Raw genomic sequence first — 15,748 nt, 5'->3', positions numbered from 1 at the left:
TAGACAGTCATTGACACAGAAAATAAAATTTTATAGGCCAATATCATTATTTTACAATGCCTCACACATAAAGGATAATACATAGGGTATTATAAGTGTATAAATAATATTTTGTGCCCTTTATTATGTTCAATGTTTTTATGAAATTGTTCCCTTGAGTTAAAATACTTCTCACCTTATAGATATTATATCACAATGTTTAAATGACTGTTAAACACGATTGATTAGTAAATATATAAACAACTTAAATCTTCCTTTGAAAATTTTATTTTCATTGACTTGAATGAAGTAGCTGTACATGTGATTTTCTTTACATGAATAATCTTATTTTTCAGAACTTAACAGTATTAGCTCTAGGAATAGTCACCCCTTATATCCTTTAGGATTAAATGTGTTTTGTCTCCGCCCCCCCCCATACTGTTGATATTTGAGCTGTTGCATGATGAACTCTTAGTCATTTAATTTCTAGCCTTCCTGATCTACTCTGTATAAATAAACTTGATATTTGTACTCTAGTTTTAATTTTATACCATAATTTTCAGATCTTTGAACAAATAAATATGAATATTTATATTAACCATTTTCCAATTAAGTACCATGTTTGGGAATTGATTGAGGTAACACTGTGTTACAGAGGTCAGGCATATTTAGAGGTCAGTTACAACTGCCTTGGAGTCCTATTCAGTAATTTTAATTTTCTATTAAAAAATGAAAAGCCCAAATTGTGTCTTGTGTTTGATCTTTAAGATAAGATTTGTCGTTTTATTTAAATTTAAACCATGTTGAAGTTCAAACCAAGCCTAAATAGTACCTTGTAGTCAATCACAATATTGTTAGGACAAGAGATAATGTTATGGTTTTCTCATTAATGCCTTTCAGAGCCTGTTTCCTGAGCCCCTGTCTATACAGAGTCGTTCTGTGCAATTTCTCAGAACTCTGTGGGAGAAGACCCAGGCAGAGGGTGCTCACAGCTTTGAAACAGCCATGATGGAATCCACATTTCCACAGCAGAAGGTAAATGTTTCTTTCCTTGCACATGGTATTTTATTATTTTTAAAATTAAAAAAATTTTTAATGCCTATTTATTTTTGAGAGAGAAAGAGAGACAGACAGACAGACAGACAGACAGACAAAGCACGAGCAAGGGAAGGGCAGAGAGAGAGAGGGAACAGAATCCAAAGCAAGCTCCAGGCTCCAAGCTGTCAGCACAGAGCCCGACATGGGGCTCAAACTCACAAACCATGAGATCATGGCCTGAGCCAAAGTCAGGTGCTTAACTGACTGAGCCACATGGTTGCCCCATTGGATAGTAACTCTTTATCCTATATGTCATTTGCCAGTATATTCTCCATTCCATCAGTTGCCTTTTAGTTTAGTTGATTGTTTCCTTTGCTGTGCAAAAGCTTTTTATCTTGATGAAGTACCAATGATTCATTTTTGCTTTTATTTCTCTTGCCTCTGGAGACATGTCCAGTGAGAAGTTGCTGTGACTGATGTCAACAAGGTTGCTCCCACTTTTGTCCTGTAGGATTTTGATGGTTTCCGGTCTCACATTTAGGTCTTTCATCATTTTGAATTTGTGTGTGTGTGTGTGTATGGTATAATAAAGTGGTCCAGTTTCATTCCTCTGCATGTTGCTGTCCACTTCTCACAGCACCATTTATCGAAGAGACTCTTTTTTCCATTGGATGCTCTTTCCTGCTTTGTCAAAAATTAGCTGGCCGTACATTTGTGGGTCTATTTGTAGGTTCTCTATTCTGTTCCATTGACCTATGTGTCTGTTTTTCTTCTAGAACCATACTGCCTTGATGTTTACAGCTTTGTAATACAGCCTGAAGCCTGAAACTGTGATTCTTCCAGCTTTGGCTTTCTTTTTCAACCTTACTTTGGGTATCTGGTGTCTTTTATGGTTCCATATAAATTTCCGTATTGCTTGTTCTAGCTCTGTGAAGAATGCTGGTGTTATTTTGATAGACATTGCATTGAATGTACAGATTTCTTTGGGTAGTATAGGCATGGAATGTTTTTCTGTTTCTTTGTGTCTTCTTCAATTTCTATGATTTTCTATAGCTTTCTATAGCTTTTAGCATACAGATCTTCTATCTCTTTGGTTAGGTTTATTCCTAGGTATCTTATGGTTTCTGGTGCATTATAATGGATATATTATTTTAATTTTTTTAATGTTTATTTACTTTTGAGAGAGAGACAGAGAGGTAGAGCACAAGTGGGGGAGGGGTAGAGAAAGAGAGGGAGACACAGAATCTGAAGCAGGCTCCAGACTCTGAGCTGTCAGCACAGAGTCCAATGATGGGGGGGGCCACCTCAAACTCACAAACTGTGAGATCCTGACATGAGTGGAAGTCAGATGCTTAACCAACTGAGCCACCCAGGCACCCATAGAACATATTATTTTAAACTAGCATTCAAAATTGCCTTGAAACAATTTGCCTTTTTCTTAAGTTTAATTTTATCTTCTTTCACTTAACTTCTTTCACCATTATAAAAAAATGATTAATTAATGCTTTTTCATGTGGTAATCTTTGAAAGGACAGAGTGATACTGGTAGACAGGGTCATTGCCTGTTATGACTGTTAAATTAACATTTGTTAAATGGAGCACATGGTGCCAGATGGTGAGTCCCAGTTCAACAACAGACCACAGGAGAAAGTGAAATAGAGAAATTGATTACTCACAGGTTCTGAGGGAAGTACATGGCCCACCTTGAGGGACTACATGGGGAGGTCAAGGCAAGGTACAGGCAGAAAAAGAGGCAGGACCTGGGACTCATTCCTTTATTGCAGCTACAGGTAAAGGACTTTGGAGTTCCCAAGATAAGGCCAGATTTATCAATTCAAACCAGAAAGTAGGTTTCTATAATCCTCACCAGAGTCTATCTAACAGGCATATCAGGAGAAGGCCGTAGGAACAAGAAGAAACTTGATCACAAGAGCCATTTGAGGCATCATATCAGGGTTGTGTATTTGTCTGTGACTCTACAAGCTGCTATCTAGAGCATGATTGTGCATGAGGGGATTAGTGTCAGTTTAAGGCCCCTACAGCCCACTTGGCCAAACAAAATGGATGCCAAGGCTGCAATACAATGGAATAGCTTAGCCAAATTCTCAATAGTGTTGTTTGAGGCTCACAGACTGACATAACACAGTCCATTCAGAGGCACACAAAATCTTCAGAGTGGTATAGAATAGGAAACATTTTACAAAAAAAGACCATGGACTCTAGGGTTGAAAGGGAAAGAGCATCAGGAAACTGGGCTCCAGTTCTTTAGTGCTTTTTATTTCTTCCTCCTTCCTTCTCCTCATCTCCTTGTCCTCTGCAATTGCCACAAAGCAAGGAAATGGAAATAATGTGGACAGGAGAGAGAGAGCATGGTCAGGGTGAAAAAGAGCTCTATTGAGACAAACAAGTATGACTTGAGACACAACATTTTAGGAGTGTGGAAACAGAGGCAACACTCTGGACACAATTGACTGAGACCTCCTGGGCAGACACCCATGGGGGAAAGCCCAGAATATGGAACTACAGCCATTTGCCAAATAGAGTGAAACTGGAAGTGTACATATACTGTACAATCACATCAGTGATTACATCAGTATATGTACACTAGGAAAAGTCATAGGCCTTGGGTATGGAGAAAACAATCTGAAGAAACCTATCTGGAAATAGGGAAACCATTTAGGAAGCTACTACTAGAATTAGGTAGGAAATGAGCTCTAAACTAAAATTGGATGTTGTAGGAAGAAGATGGATTCAAGAGCTATTAAAGAAGTAAAACCAATAGGACTTGGTTCTTAATAAGGAAAATGGAAGAACCAAGGATGACTGCATGTGCTTCATATGGCTAAATGGATGATGGCACCATCTTGAAAAAAGAGACCACAAAGGAAGCTGAGTTAGAGGAAGAAGATAAAGCATTCTTAATTATGTATTTTGAGTCTGACTTATCTGTATAGATAACCAGGTGTTGGTGGCTGAAATGCCTGTGTGGGCCTCAGGATGAAGCCCATTAATGGAGGCATGGATTTAGAAGTCATAAGTTAGCACTTGATGTCATGGCATAGACTGGATCAATCAGGGAAAATACATACAATGAAAATAGAGAATGGTTATTGGTCTCTCCTTGGTAAGTATAACCAGCTTCTCTAAGCTCTTCTCATACTCAAAGATTCAATTATTCTTATTTTGCCTTTAAGAAAAGCCCAGGATAAGTACTGGATGCTTACTCCACAGGTTCTGAGAGTATACGATCATGGTCTCTGTCCTTGTTTTACTATTAGATGAGGAGCAGGTATACCAATGTTAAATAAGTTCAAAGTATGAACAAGTAGCAAATTAATCAAAAACTGTTATATTGTGAAACTAACTCAATACCTCCAAAGTGCTGAAGGATTATAAGAAGGATGACAAATGAGTATGATTAATCAGAAATTCATTTAGAATGGTCTGTGAGATACTAAAGATGCATCCAACTATTGCATCACTATTTTTTGGCTTTGGGTTAAGAATTAGACTTGCAGTTTTAAGAATAAAGGAAATGCCATAATTGCATCAATGCAAAGTAGAATGGAATTTTTTTTGCATATTTCATTCAAATATTAAACTTTTGCATCATGATTAAAGAAAATACCTCAAATTCTTATAAATTTTTCATGAAAACGGTGTTTTAACTGCAGGCAACTAGTAAATTAAAACTTGGCAGGCTGCTTCAAGTCCTCAGAGATTTTTTTTTTAAATTGGCAAACCAGTTTTGTGCATATCTACAAATATACTTCTTCATATTTCTTCTATTTTATACCAATAAATATTCCTCTAGGGAAAAATTAGCTGCAAGTCAAAATGGTTTTGAAATCTTTAGTTTTGTAATTTTGTTTATTCGTAAGTAATGAAAAACCACTTTGATATCTAGAATGTGTATTATGTACCAAAGTTATCTGCATAAGTATTTCTCAATCAAATTGATTTTCATCTGTTTTTTTATGATGTGTTCTGTTCACTAAATTCAAAATAGCTGTGAAAATAATCCAAAGTCTGCTTTATTTTCCCCACATGTGCCAGTATATACATACCAGCAATTTGAAAGTGGTGTGCATGTGTATATCTGTTTCTGTAAATGAGTTAACACTGCAGCCAAGTGGATTCACGTCACCAAAAAAGGAAGAAACTCTTGAGGAAATGCCTGAGTCTCTAGAATGTAATGCTCTGGAAGGCTTGTTATTGTGATTGCTTTTTAACAGTGGAATTTTAGAACTAAAGATCAACAGTAAGGTAGCTAATAAATTGAAAACTGTTTGAGGGCAGGAATTGCACCCCATTTCCCATTGCATTTGCAGGGTTACACAGTAGCTGGCATACACTGGGCTCTCAATAAATAACGGGTACCACCTGAATAAATAAGTGAATGCTGCCATTTTCCAAATATTAAAATTAGAAGCAAAGGGACCTGTTGAAAGTCACACAACTAGTCAATGGCAGAGCTAAAACATGAGCACGTGCCAAGGTGACACCGATGTATCTGATTCTTCTCTACTCTGGGCACATAAGAAGATAACATTTCCCTGCCTCTTGAAGAAAGGCTTGGCCATGTGACTTGCTTTAGCCAATGAAATATGAAAAAGGATATGTGTCACTCCCCCCAGAAGCATTTAAAAACAACTACATGAGTCTCTGTGTTCCCTTTTTTCATTTACCATGGTGATTATAGAAGCAGAGTTTGATATTAAATTGCCAGCAGATGGACACAGAATAATGAGCCACCACATGGAAGACCGCTGCTCTGGAGAGCCATCCAGACCCACTACAATCTTTTGATTTGCTAAAACCTAAGGTTTTGGTATTACTGCAGCATAACCCCCCTATCTTGACTCATACATCTAGCAGAGTAGGTAAGTGTGGCTCTGAAGCTAGACTTCCTGGCTTTAAAATCTGTCTCTGCCCCTTGCCAGTTCTAAAGCCTTTGGCCCCACATTCCAGTGTCTTTATCTGTACCATGGCAATAATATTTACTCTACCTCATAGAGCTGTTTGAGGATTGAATAAGTTAATACATAGAGAATCCTCAGAACAGTGGTCACTGTTGTGATTTCTCAATAAAGGTTAGCTCGTATTCTCTGGCCAGCATTTCTCTCTCTCTTTCTCTCAAGAATAAAGAAGACACTGTATAGATAACTTAACTCCAGGTTGATTCAAAGCCTACATGTAATTGATGAAACCTTATAATTAGAAGAAAATATCTAAAGTTGTCTTTATGACCTCAGGATAAGAAAGAATGTCTTAAGATATAAGTGAGCAGAAATCATGAAAAATAAATAAATATTTGACTACATAAATGTTTAAATTTCTGTATTACAAAAGACACTATAACAAAATTAAAAGGCAAGCACAAGGTATGAGAAGGTATTTGAAATATGTGTAATTAACCCAAAAATCTGCTAAATCAACAAGGAAGAGACAAACAACACAAGACAAAGCTGGGCAAAGAATGTGAACAGAAAATTCAGTCAACAGGAAACTCAAATGGCCAATAAAGATAAGAAAAAAAGTTTAGTCTCACTCACTGAAATAATTGATTTAAATATTTTAAAATGATATGCCATTTTATAAAGATCAGACTGGCAAGAATAAAAAACTGTGACAATACAAATCTTGGCCAAGAATTGGAAAAAACAAGAATGTTCATATGCCACAAATAAGAGTATAACAAGAGTAGATTAAGAGATTAATCTACTTAAAAAAGAAAAAAACATACTTAAGAAATATATAATCATTAATTATATTCGTATATGACCCCTAGCTAACAGTCAAGGAGGATGAGTAACTAGCTTTTTAGAATCTTCATACCACTGTGGGGCACCTGGGTGGCTCGATTGGTTAGGTGTCTGACTTCAGCTCAGATCATGATCTCAGAGTTCATGAATCCGAGGCCCGTACTGAGCCTCTGCACTGGTGGTACAGAGCTTGCGTGGGACTCTCTCTCTCTACCCCTTTCCCACTTGTGCTTTCTCTCTCTTAAACCCAGAATCTTAGTACTACTCAAAGCTTACCAGAAAAATGCTTAAGCATTTTATCAAAAATAATTATTGCTTTTTTACCACAAAGAAGTTTTGTATCAAAACACACAAAAATATTCTATCCTAGACAAAGTTTAAGACAATTTTTCTTTATAACCTTTTAAAAAGAACAATCTAGCAATAAACTCCTCTACCCTATTATCTTTCAATTCCATTTGGGGTGAAACACCAAGAGACATATACAGATGTCAAGTGAACATTATTTTCACCAAAACATCAGGAGCAATGCAAATGTTCCCCCCGTCAGTAGATAAATGAAGAAAATGTTGTGATATAATCATGTTATACAAGCAATGAAAATGAATTAATTAGACCTATATGTAATAACATGGGACCAGTCTTGAAAAAAGGATATTAAATTTTATTTATTTATTTATGTATTTATTGTTAACATTTATTTATTTTTGAGAGAGAAAACATGAGTGGGGGAGGGACAGAGAGAGAGGAAGACAGAAGATCCAAAGTGGGCTTTGCACTGACAACAGTGAGCCTGATGCAGGTCTCGAACTCAAAAACCAAGAGATCATAACCTGAGCTGAAGTCAATTGCTCAGCTGACTGAGCCACCCAGATGCTCCAAGGATATTAAGTTTTAATGAGCAAGTTGCAAAAGTATGATAAATAGCATGGTAGCTTACATAGATTTTTTATTATACTCTAAGCAGTATTATGAATGCTTATCGGTACATACACCTGTGGGAAAAATATACCATATTTGGAATCAGATCAAAATTCCTGATAATAGAAGTGGGTAAAGAAGAGAGGGAAATATTACTAGAAAGAGAATTAAGGAAATCTCAATTTCATCTGGATTTTTTTTTCTAAAAAATCAAGCAAAATGTCAGTATTTATTAATATGGCAAGTAAAGGGGTATTTCTTACATTATCCTTTGTATATGCTTTTCTAGCTTTTAAAAAAAAATAATTAAACCTATAAGTAATGTCTAAAAGTAGAGTGTTGATAGATTTGACTACATGAAAATATAAAGTTTATTTTTAAAAAAGCCTGTCATTCACAATAACTTAAGATGAAAATATGTATAATAATAATGAAAGACAAGGCTTAATATCCTAAAGATACCATAGGTTCATGCAAGTCAAACATTAATGCGCCAAGGACATGAGCAAACAACTCAAAGGAGACTCAGTTCAAAAAAGCATTCTGCTTCATCAATAGTCAAAGATATAAAAATTTAAATTAAAATAACATTAATATTACCCTCTTTTAATCCACTTTTAGAAGGATAATAATCAGTTCTGGCTACAGCAAGGGAGTTTGTACACACACATTTTTAGTTGAAGTGTAAATTATTTCAACACTTCTAAAAAACAATTTAGAAATACAGGTCAAGAGTCTTAAAAATATTCATATCCTTTAACACAGTGATTCCATTTCTAGGAATCTATTCTAAAGAAATAATCTGAAATTTGTACAAAACCCAAGATATGCACATCAAATAAATACTGTGGAGCTATTTATAAATAGCCTAAATATCTAAGGATAAATACATATATATGTCTCCATATGGAAGAATATTAAGAAAACATGAAAAATCATATTTATGAGAAATGTTTAATGACATGAAACAATGCTATGTCAAATGACATATTGCAAGATAAAAAATTATTTATATAAAGAGGATTGTTTGGAGGATTGCCCATTAAAACAACCAAAAGGAAATATACTGAAATGTTAGCAATGGTTAGCTCTGGTTGATGGGATTAGCATATTTGAAATCTTTTGTTAGACATTTGTGTTTCTTTTATAATCAGAGAAAAAATGTATTACAGAAGTATGACTTTTAGTTACATTGCTTTATGTAAGTATACATAAATGAGCAGTTTACTTAAAGAAAAATCCATTTTAAGCTCATCAATTTTCATTATAAAATAAAGATTTTTAGAAAGAGGGCAGAAAATCCATTAATTTACTTAAGAAATGAGGAGCATGGCCTCTGGGAGCAACTAGAGATACCATTAGTAATTTCATGCTAGTGCATGTGCGGCCCAGCCCTTCAGAGGGATCGGCGTTCTGATTATCAGAGGTCCAGACAGTTGACGAAGTTGATTGGGGATTGCTAAAAGATTGGAATTTGAGAGAGAAGTTTCCTTTATTGACACACATGTTCCAGTTCCCAAAGCATGGAGAAATTCCATATGCCATAGAAATGAGGTCTCAAAACTGTCCATTATGGAAACAAAAAAAAAATTTAAATTTACTGCTGAAATAAAATATGCCCCATCTGGCTAACATTTGGAGATTTGTTTTCAATCCACATTGCTACAAACATACTTGACAAGTCCCAGGGTAATTGGCTGTAGTGTCAAAGCATAAATAAAACTGAAGCACCAATTCTGGGTATAACAAAAGGAGACCTTCTGATGCTCCCCAAGACTTAGATTTAATGTGTTGAGTTGCAGTGTTAATACAGTGCTCGAGGAAATAAATGCACAAGTATGGAGTCGGTTAACTATATATAGGCTATAACTATTCATGTTCTTTGTTGTTTTTTGTTTTTAAATGTTTTATTTATTTCTAGGAGAGAGAGAGAGAGACAGCATGAGCAGGGGAGGGTCAGAGAGAGAGGGAGTCACAGACTGAAACAGGCTCCAGGCTCTGAGCTGGCAGTCAGCACAGAGCCCGACGCGGGGCCCGAACCCACGAACCGCGAGATCATGACCTAAGCGAAAGTTGGACGCTTAACCGACTAAGCCACCCAGGCGCCCCTAACTATTCATGTTCTTAAGGGAAATTTAAGTCTACATGTGTGATGTAAGTGACAAGTATTGTAGGTCAGCCTCGAGGGAGAGCAGGGTGTATCGTGGTGTTTGAGAAAGATTAGTTATGCTGAGCCCTCCCTTTCAGGGCAATCTAGTGAGGATGGGGTAAATGGGAATTGGGTTTGTGATTTCAAAAGCCTAGATTGGGGTGAGGACTTCTAGGCTGCAGGCTGAGAAGCAGGAAAATCTGATTGGCACTATCTAGGAAGCAAAGGCGAGGTAAAGGGATGAAAAAAATAAAAATAACAAGGTATGAATAAAACCTAGTGATTAAGAGGTAAGCTCCATGAGAATATAAATCATAATAGAAATCTGAAGGCAAGGAGGTTGAGAGGGAAGATTGAGGGTAGAATGTAGACACAGATGCAAATGTCTGGGACCTGCCTGGCTCAAAGACAGAGCTGGTTGGGAGTATGGTAGACATTAAAATAGAGTCTGGGCTGGGGCATCTGGGTGGCTCAGTTGGTTAAGCGTCTGACTCCTAATTTCAGCTTCAGGTCATGATCTCATGGTTCGTGAGTTTGAGCCCCACACTGGGCTCTTTGCTGATAGCATGGAGCCTGCTTGGGATCCTCTACCTCCCTTTCTCTCTCTGCCCCTCCCCAGCTTATGCTTGCACTCTCTCTCAAAATAAATAAGTAAACTTAAAAAACTCAAGTCTTGGCTTTAAAAAACTTTTTTAAAAGTGTTTATTTACTTTTGAGAGACAGAGAGAACAAGAGTGGGGGAGGATCAGAGAGACCAAATAACATGGTCTGGGATAATTTACCTCTGCCTTATAAGCCACAGCAAGGAGCTTACATTTTGTTGCAATCTATGGGAAGTCACTGAAGAGTTTTGAGCAGCAGACATTATTACCCAGTCTATTTTCAAATAATCACTCTGTCCCCATGTGAAGGCTAGATGAGAAAGGGGCAAAAGTAGAATCAGGGAATCTATCGCCCACCCAGATGAGAGAAGAGAGTAGTTTGAGCTGGGATGGTCCTGGCAGGGATAGAAATGAATGACACATTCAGTATAAATTTTGGAGGTAAAAGGGACATAGCAAGCTAATGGGTGAGTGTAAGGGTGAGGGAGACTTTTGAATATCTTAAATTTAAAATGTCTATGAGGGGGCGCCTGGGTGGCTTAGTCAGTTAAGCGTCCGACTTTCGCTTAGGTCATGATCTCGCGGTTCGTGGGTTCGAGCCCCGCGTCGGGCTCTGTGCTGACAGCCAGCTCAGAGCCTGGAGCCTGTTTCAGTCTGTGACTCCCTCTCTCTCTGACCCTCCCCTGCTCACACTGTCTCTCCTCTCTCCTAGAAATAAAAAAAACATTAAAAATAAATAAATAAATAAAATGTGTATGAGATGTCCCAGTGTAATTGTCTAGTAGACAATTCTGTGGTTTAGGCCGCAGACGAGGGCTCTGTTGGCACAGAGGTGGTGAAAATCACAGGAAGATTGAAGCAATCTGGAAGACAGTCAAAGGACAGCCAGTGAAGGACTGAATCCAGAGAGCAGCAGAAAGACAACAGAAACTCAGAAAGTATCGTGGTCACACATCTCAAGAGAGTCCAAGAAAGAGATGGCAAGAAAGTGAATGGGATTTGGCAGCCAGGTCAAGGCAGCAAAGTACAAGAAAGTACCCATCCAATTGGGCAACTTGGAAAAGGCAGTTTTAATGGAGTTTGAAAGGCAAGGTTCAAAATGGAGTTGGCGAAGAAATGAGGAAGAAAGAATGAGGAAGGAGACAGCATGTGTAGAGAGCTGTTTTAGAGGCTGGAGCTGAATGGGTTCGTAAATCGAGGAAGTATGGAGGTGGTTTAGAATGGAAGCCTCCAGCACATGTTTGCAAGTGTTGGGATGATACAACAGAGAAGGTGAGGATGATGAACAGATGAGAGGAAGTGATTGCACACAGACCCAGATTTGATGGGAGAAAGATGAATGAGTTCTGTTTCATGACTTTTCATCTTTTTCAGTGACATAAGAGGTGAGGCCACCAGCTGAAAGCGTGATGGGGGAGGGGGGATGGAATATAGGAAGTGTGAGGAAAGAAAGTCTAAAATGAAATTCTCAGACAAAGGAACCATGAACTCACTAGGGAACTACAGCAGGACTTTCAGACCATGAGAAACATCCATTTGGATCTACAGTCATGGATTTAAAGTAAAAATGGAGGGGTACCTGGGCGGCTCAGTCTGTTAAGTGTCTGACTTCAGCTCAGGTCATGATCTCATGTTTTGTGAGTTTGAGCCCTGTGTCAGGCTGTGTGCTGACAGTTCAGAGCCTGGAGCCTGCTTTGGATTCTGTGTCTCCCTCTCTTTCTGCACCCCCTCCCCCCAACTCATGCTGTCTCTCTCTCTCTCAAAAATAAATAAATATTAAAGTTTTTTTTTAATTTACAGTAAAAATGGAAATATGATTTTCGCCAGTAGTGATCAGCTGTTTAGGTGCTAAAACATAGTTCATCCAAGCTTGAGCTTTTGTGTTTTGGTTGAGTGGTAATTAAGCAGTGAAAGATTTCAAGGTAGGGGAAATCTTTGATAAGACAGAGGTGTCAAGATGTTGACCAAAAAAGAAAAGATTTAAAAGACTAAGAAAAAGAATGTAGGAAACCCAATTTTAGAAACAGAAAGATGGTCTTCAGAGCCCAGGGGAAAAAGTTATTTTCTTTNTGAGCCAAAGTCAGATGCTTAACTGACTGAGCTACTCAGGCACCCCAAAAAGTTATTTTCTGAATAAGGAAGAGGATGGATTTGTGCTGAGCTTCTCTTCACAAGAACCCTCTGCTTCTCCTCTCAGCCCCAACCCATGCTCTACTACTCCCCTTAGAAACAAGAGCGCAAGCTCATCCATAGCACTGCTGGCCAAGGCAAAAGCAGACAGACAGTGGCCACCAGGCGAGATGAGGCCAGCTGCGACTGTGGCCATACTCCCTGCTGCGTGTGTGAGACTTGCAGTGCTAGGTAGCACTTTGAGAGTATTAGCTTAAGCACAAGATGAGCTTTTATCATAGTTTCTGTGCTATCGGTAGACCCACACTTCTCCACCATAGCCACATAATAGTTCATCAGAGATCAACGTGATTAACATAAGAAGACAGGCTCCAAGGTGGAGAGAGTCCTTGACAGCAGCACACCCTCTGGAGACTTTTATAAGCATGACTTTTATTGATGCCTTAGGACCAGAGGGTTTGGAAGTCCAGCCAGATTCTAAACTTTGCCTCCCTAAATACTGTCTCTACCTTCATTCACATTCTTTTTTTCCCCTTAAGAGCTATACATTATAACAACCTATAGGACTCCTTATTTAAACAATTCCATACACACAACTCATATTAAGCAATTGCACATGACTTTATAAACACATTGAACCTAAGTGACTACTATCTATTTAAAAATGAGAAAATTGTTATCCTTATACTTGTCTAATTAATACACACTATTGGTATCTCCCTGAGTACCACCCACACATATTATATGTATGCTTTATGTAAGCCTTTTTAAAGAAATTAAAATTGGCAGGAGAAATGTTTTCTTAGTATAGTTTAAAACCTGGTTTATCACATGTATTGTATTTCCTTCATTTTTCACAAGCCAAACTGTCCTATAATGAAGCATGTCAATTTTACTACTGTAGTGAACATTCCTTCACAGTCAGCCAGATGTTCTGCATCAGTCAAGGAAATTTAAAAAAAAAAACACACACACACTTTAGAAGATAGTTAACAAAATAACTCTATTCCTGGGGGAACAGAGGTATGCGGCTCCTCTGAAAAGTCTATTTCAATCCAATAGTCATTTGGGTTCTTTTCTTAAATGATCAGTGCATGAGTAAAATATTGTACTTTTTTCCTCAGTGCTATCACAGATACTGTGGAATGCCTACAAACACTGGACACTAAACTATTGGAACAAACAGCACTTTTTTTCAAGCAAAGAGGAAGTGTGGTAGTTACAGTACATGGTAACTAGTGTCACTTTATTGTACTTCCTCTGCACGACCCCTTAAACAAAATGAATAACAAAGGTTTCATCTTTTGCAACTGAGATCTATTTTCATAATAGCCAAACATTTATAAAAGGAGACTACTCATACTGAATAATAGTTATTATTTACTGAAAGCTGGGTTTCACTAAAGTAATGAAACTTTTTGTACATGGCTTCTGAATATACTCTACAAAATATTTTTGGAAGAGATTTTGGAAAATGTTTTGAGCAGAGCCGTGTCACTAAAATATGAGTAGTCACCCAAGTTTAACATTCACTTCAAAATATCAAATCCTGGTATTTTTGATGTAAAAAATCATAGCAATTTAGGTATCTCAATAACAGACATATCAAGAAAGGGAACAGTCAGTGGCACTATTTGCCTTTTTTTTAAGATCCTGTATATTGCATGTAGATTAGCAAACTTTTGATGCTAGGGAGGTATTACCACATCACCCTCTTTCCTTTAGGGATTACGAAGTAACCTTTATTTTTTTTAAATTAAGTATACAAATATTTCCTAAAGTCTAATTATTTTCAATATATTATTGCATTGTTTTATACTATCTTCACTACAATTTGGGGTTACTACTAATGACCATTCCTAGGGATAGGGGCCTTCTTTTTTAAGTTCTTTGCTAAATATAGTCAGTAGAATGATTTGATGGCTCATTTCAGGGTCTGATAATTCATTCCTTCCAAAGTCTCCCTTGTAGCCATCCCAAATTGCTCATGCTGAGTGTGAGCCCCTTTCTTCAGGACCTTTTACCAGAGCTGACGGGAAGCATTAGAACCCCGCCCCTCCCTCCCCCCTCCAGTGCTGCTGTGTAGTTCTTAGACCTTAGTCCATGCAAGAGTCCCTGGAGACCTTGTTTAAATGCAAGTTTCTGGGACCTCTGTGGATCTCACAAATGGTAATTTTGGGGATAGACCTGGGACTCTGCATTTCTGACATATGATCCAAGTGATTCTGAGGCAGAAGGTCCCACCAACTTTTTTTTTATAGTTTATTTTTATTTTTGAGACAGAGAAAGACAGAGCATGAGCAGGAGAAGGGCAGGGAGAGAGGGAGACACAGAATCTAAAACAGGCTCCAGGCTCTGAGCTGTCAGCACAGAGCCCCATGTGGGGCTCGAACCCACAAACCGCGAGATCACGACCTGAGCCGAAGTCGGACGCTTAACCGACTAAGCCATCCAGGCGCCCCTTATGGAAATACAGGAAGAGAGGAAAAGGCAACTGGAATCCAACTGACTTGGCTTGAGTCACATCTCTCCCACGGACATGTTCTGGGAATCTGGGCAAGCTGATTAACCTCACTAAAGCCTAACTTCTTCATTTATAAACTAGGAACAAATCCATCTGCCTAATAGTGTTGCTAGGAAGGTAATATGAGCTGATGCATCTAGTTAAACACCCGGCAGAGCACCTGGCACAGTGAGTGCCCCATAAACAGCATCTGTAATATCATTGCTTTATAACCTTTGAGGCTGTGGTTAAATCACCTGTTTAGTTTTCTCTTTTTTGGATTTGTAACAATTTAGATATCTTTATGGCCCTGCTCTTACTTTCTAAGAACTGAAGCTGTGGCCTGTGTCTGATCAGGGCCCAGGTACCTCATTATAAGCCTATATATTAGTGTCTAATTATTCCCCAAATGGGCGCACCTTGTTGCACCCTTTAATTTCAGCATCTCATTAGTGCTCCATTTGCCCACCTTGTTATTTCCCATCCCCTCACCAGTGTCTCCCCCCTTTTTTTGCCTTTCTTTTCAGTTCCCACATCTTATGCCCATTTCTTTATTCATAGCATTGATCCTTCCTTTTATGCTTGTCATGATTCCTTCCTTTCTGCACAGCTCATTACATCCCTCCATCTGTGAACCTCATTATGCCATCCCATTTTTATC

The 15,748-nt window shown here is 38.0% G+C and overlaps 1 protein-coding gene across 2 annotated transcripts in view; it reads left to right on the top strand.

Annotated features, from left to right (window-relative positions):
- The window catches only part of VEPH1 (ventricular zone expressed PH domain containing 1), a 217,766-nt gene that overhangs the window by 168,044 nt on the left and 33,974 nt on the right, over positions 1 to 15,748 (top strand). Inside the window, exon 10 of one of the 2 annotated variants that reach the window (XM_077750126.1) lies at positions 880 to 1,014. The exons of the other annotated variant lie outside the window; for it this stretch is intronic. Within the exon in view, the coding sequence (XP_077606252.1) occupies positions 880 to 1,014 (135 nt within the window). The remainder of the gene's footprint in view (positions 1 to 879; positions 1,015 to 15,748) is intronic. 2 annotated transcript variants of the gene reach the window in all.

The sequence above is a fragment of the Crocuta crocuta genome, unplaced genomic scaffold, assembly GCF_008692635.1.
Source record: "Crocuta crocuta isolate KB4526 unplaced genomic scaffold, BGI_CrCroc_1.0 scaffold19, whole genome shotgun sequence".
NCBI classification, from domain to species: Eukaryota; Metazoa; Chordata; class Mammalia; order Carnivora; family Hyaenidae; genus Crocuta; species Crocuta crocuta.
The sequence above is the reverse complement of the archived record's forward strand: the minus strand, read 5'-3'. Positions and strand labels throughout refer to the sequence as shown.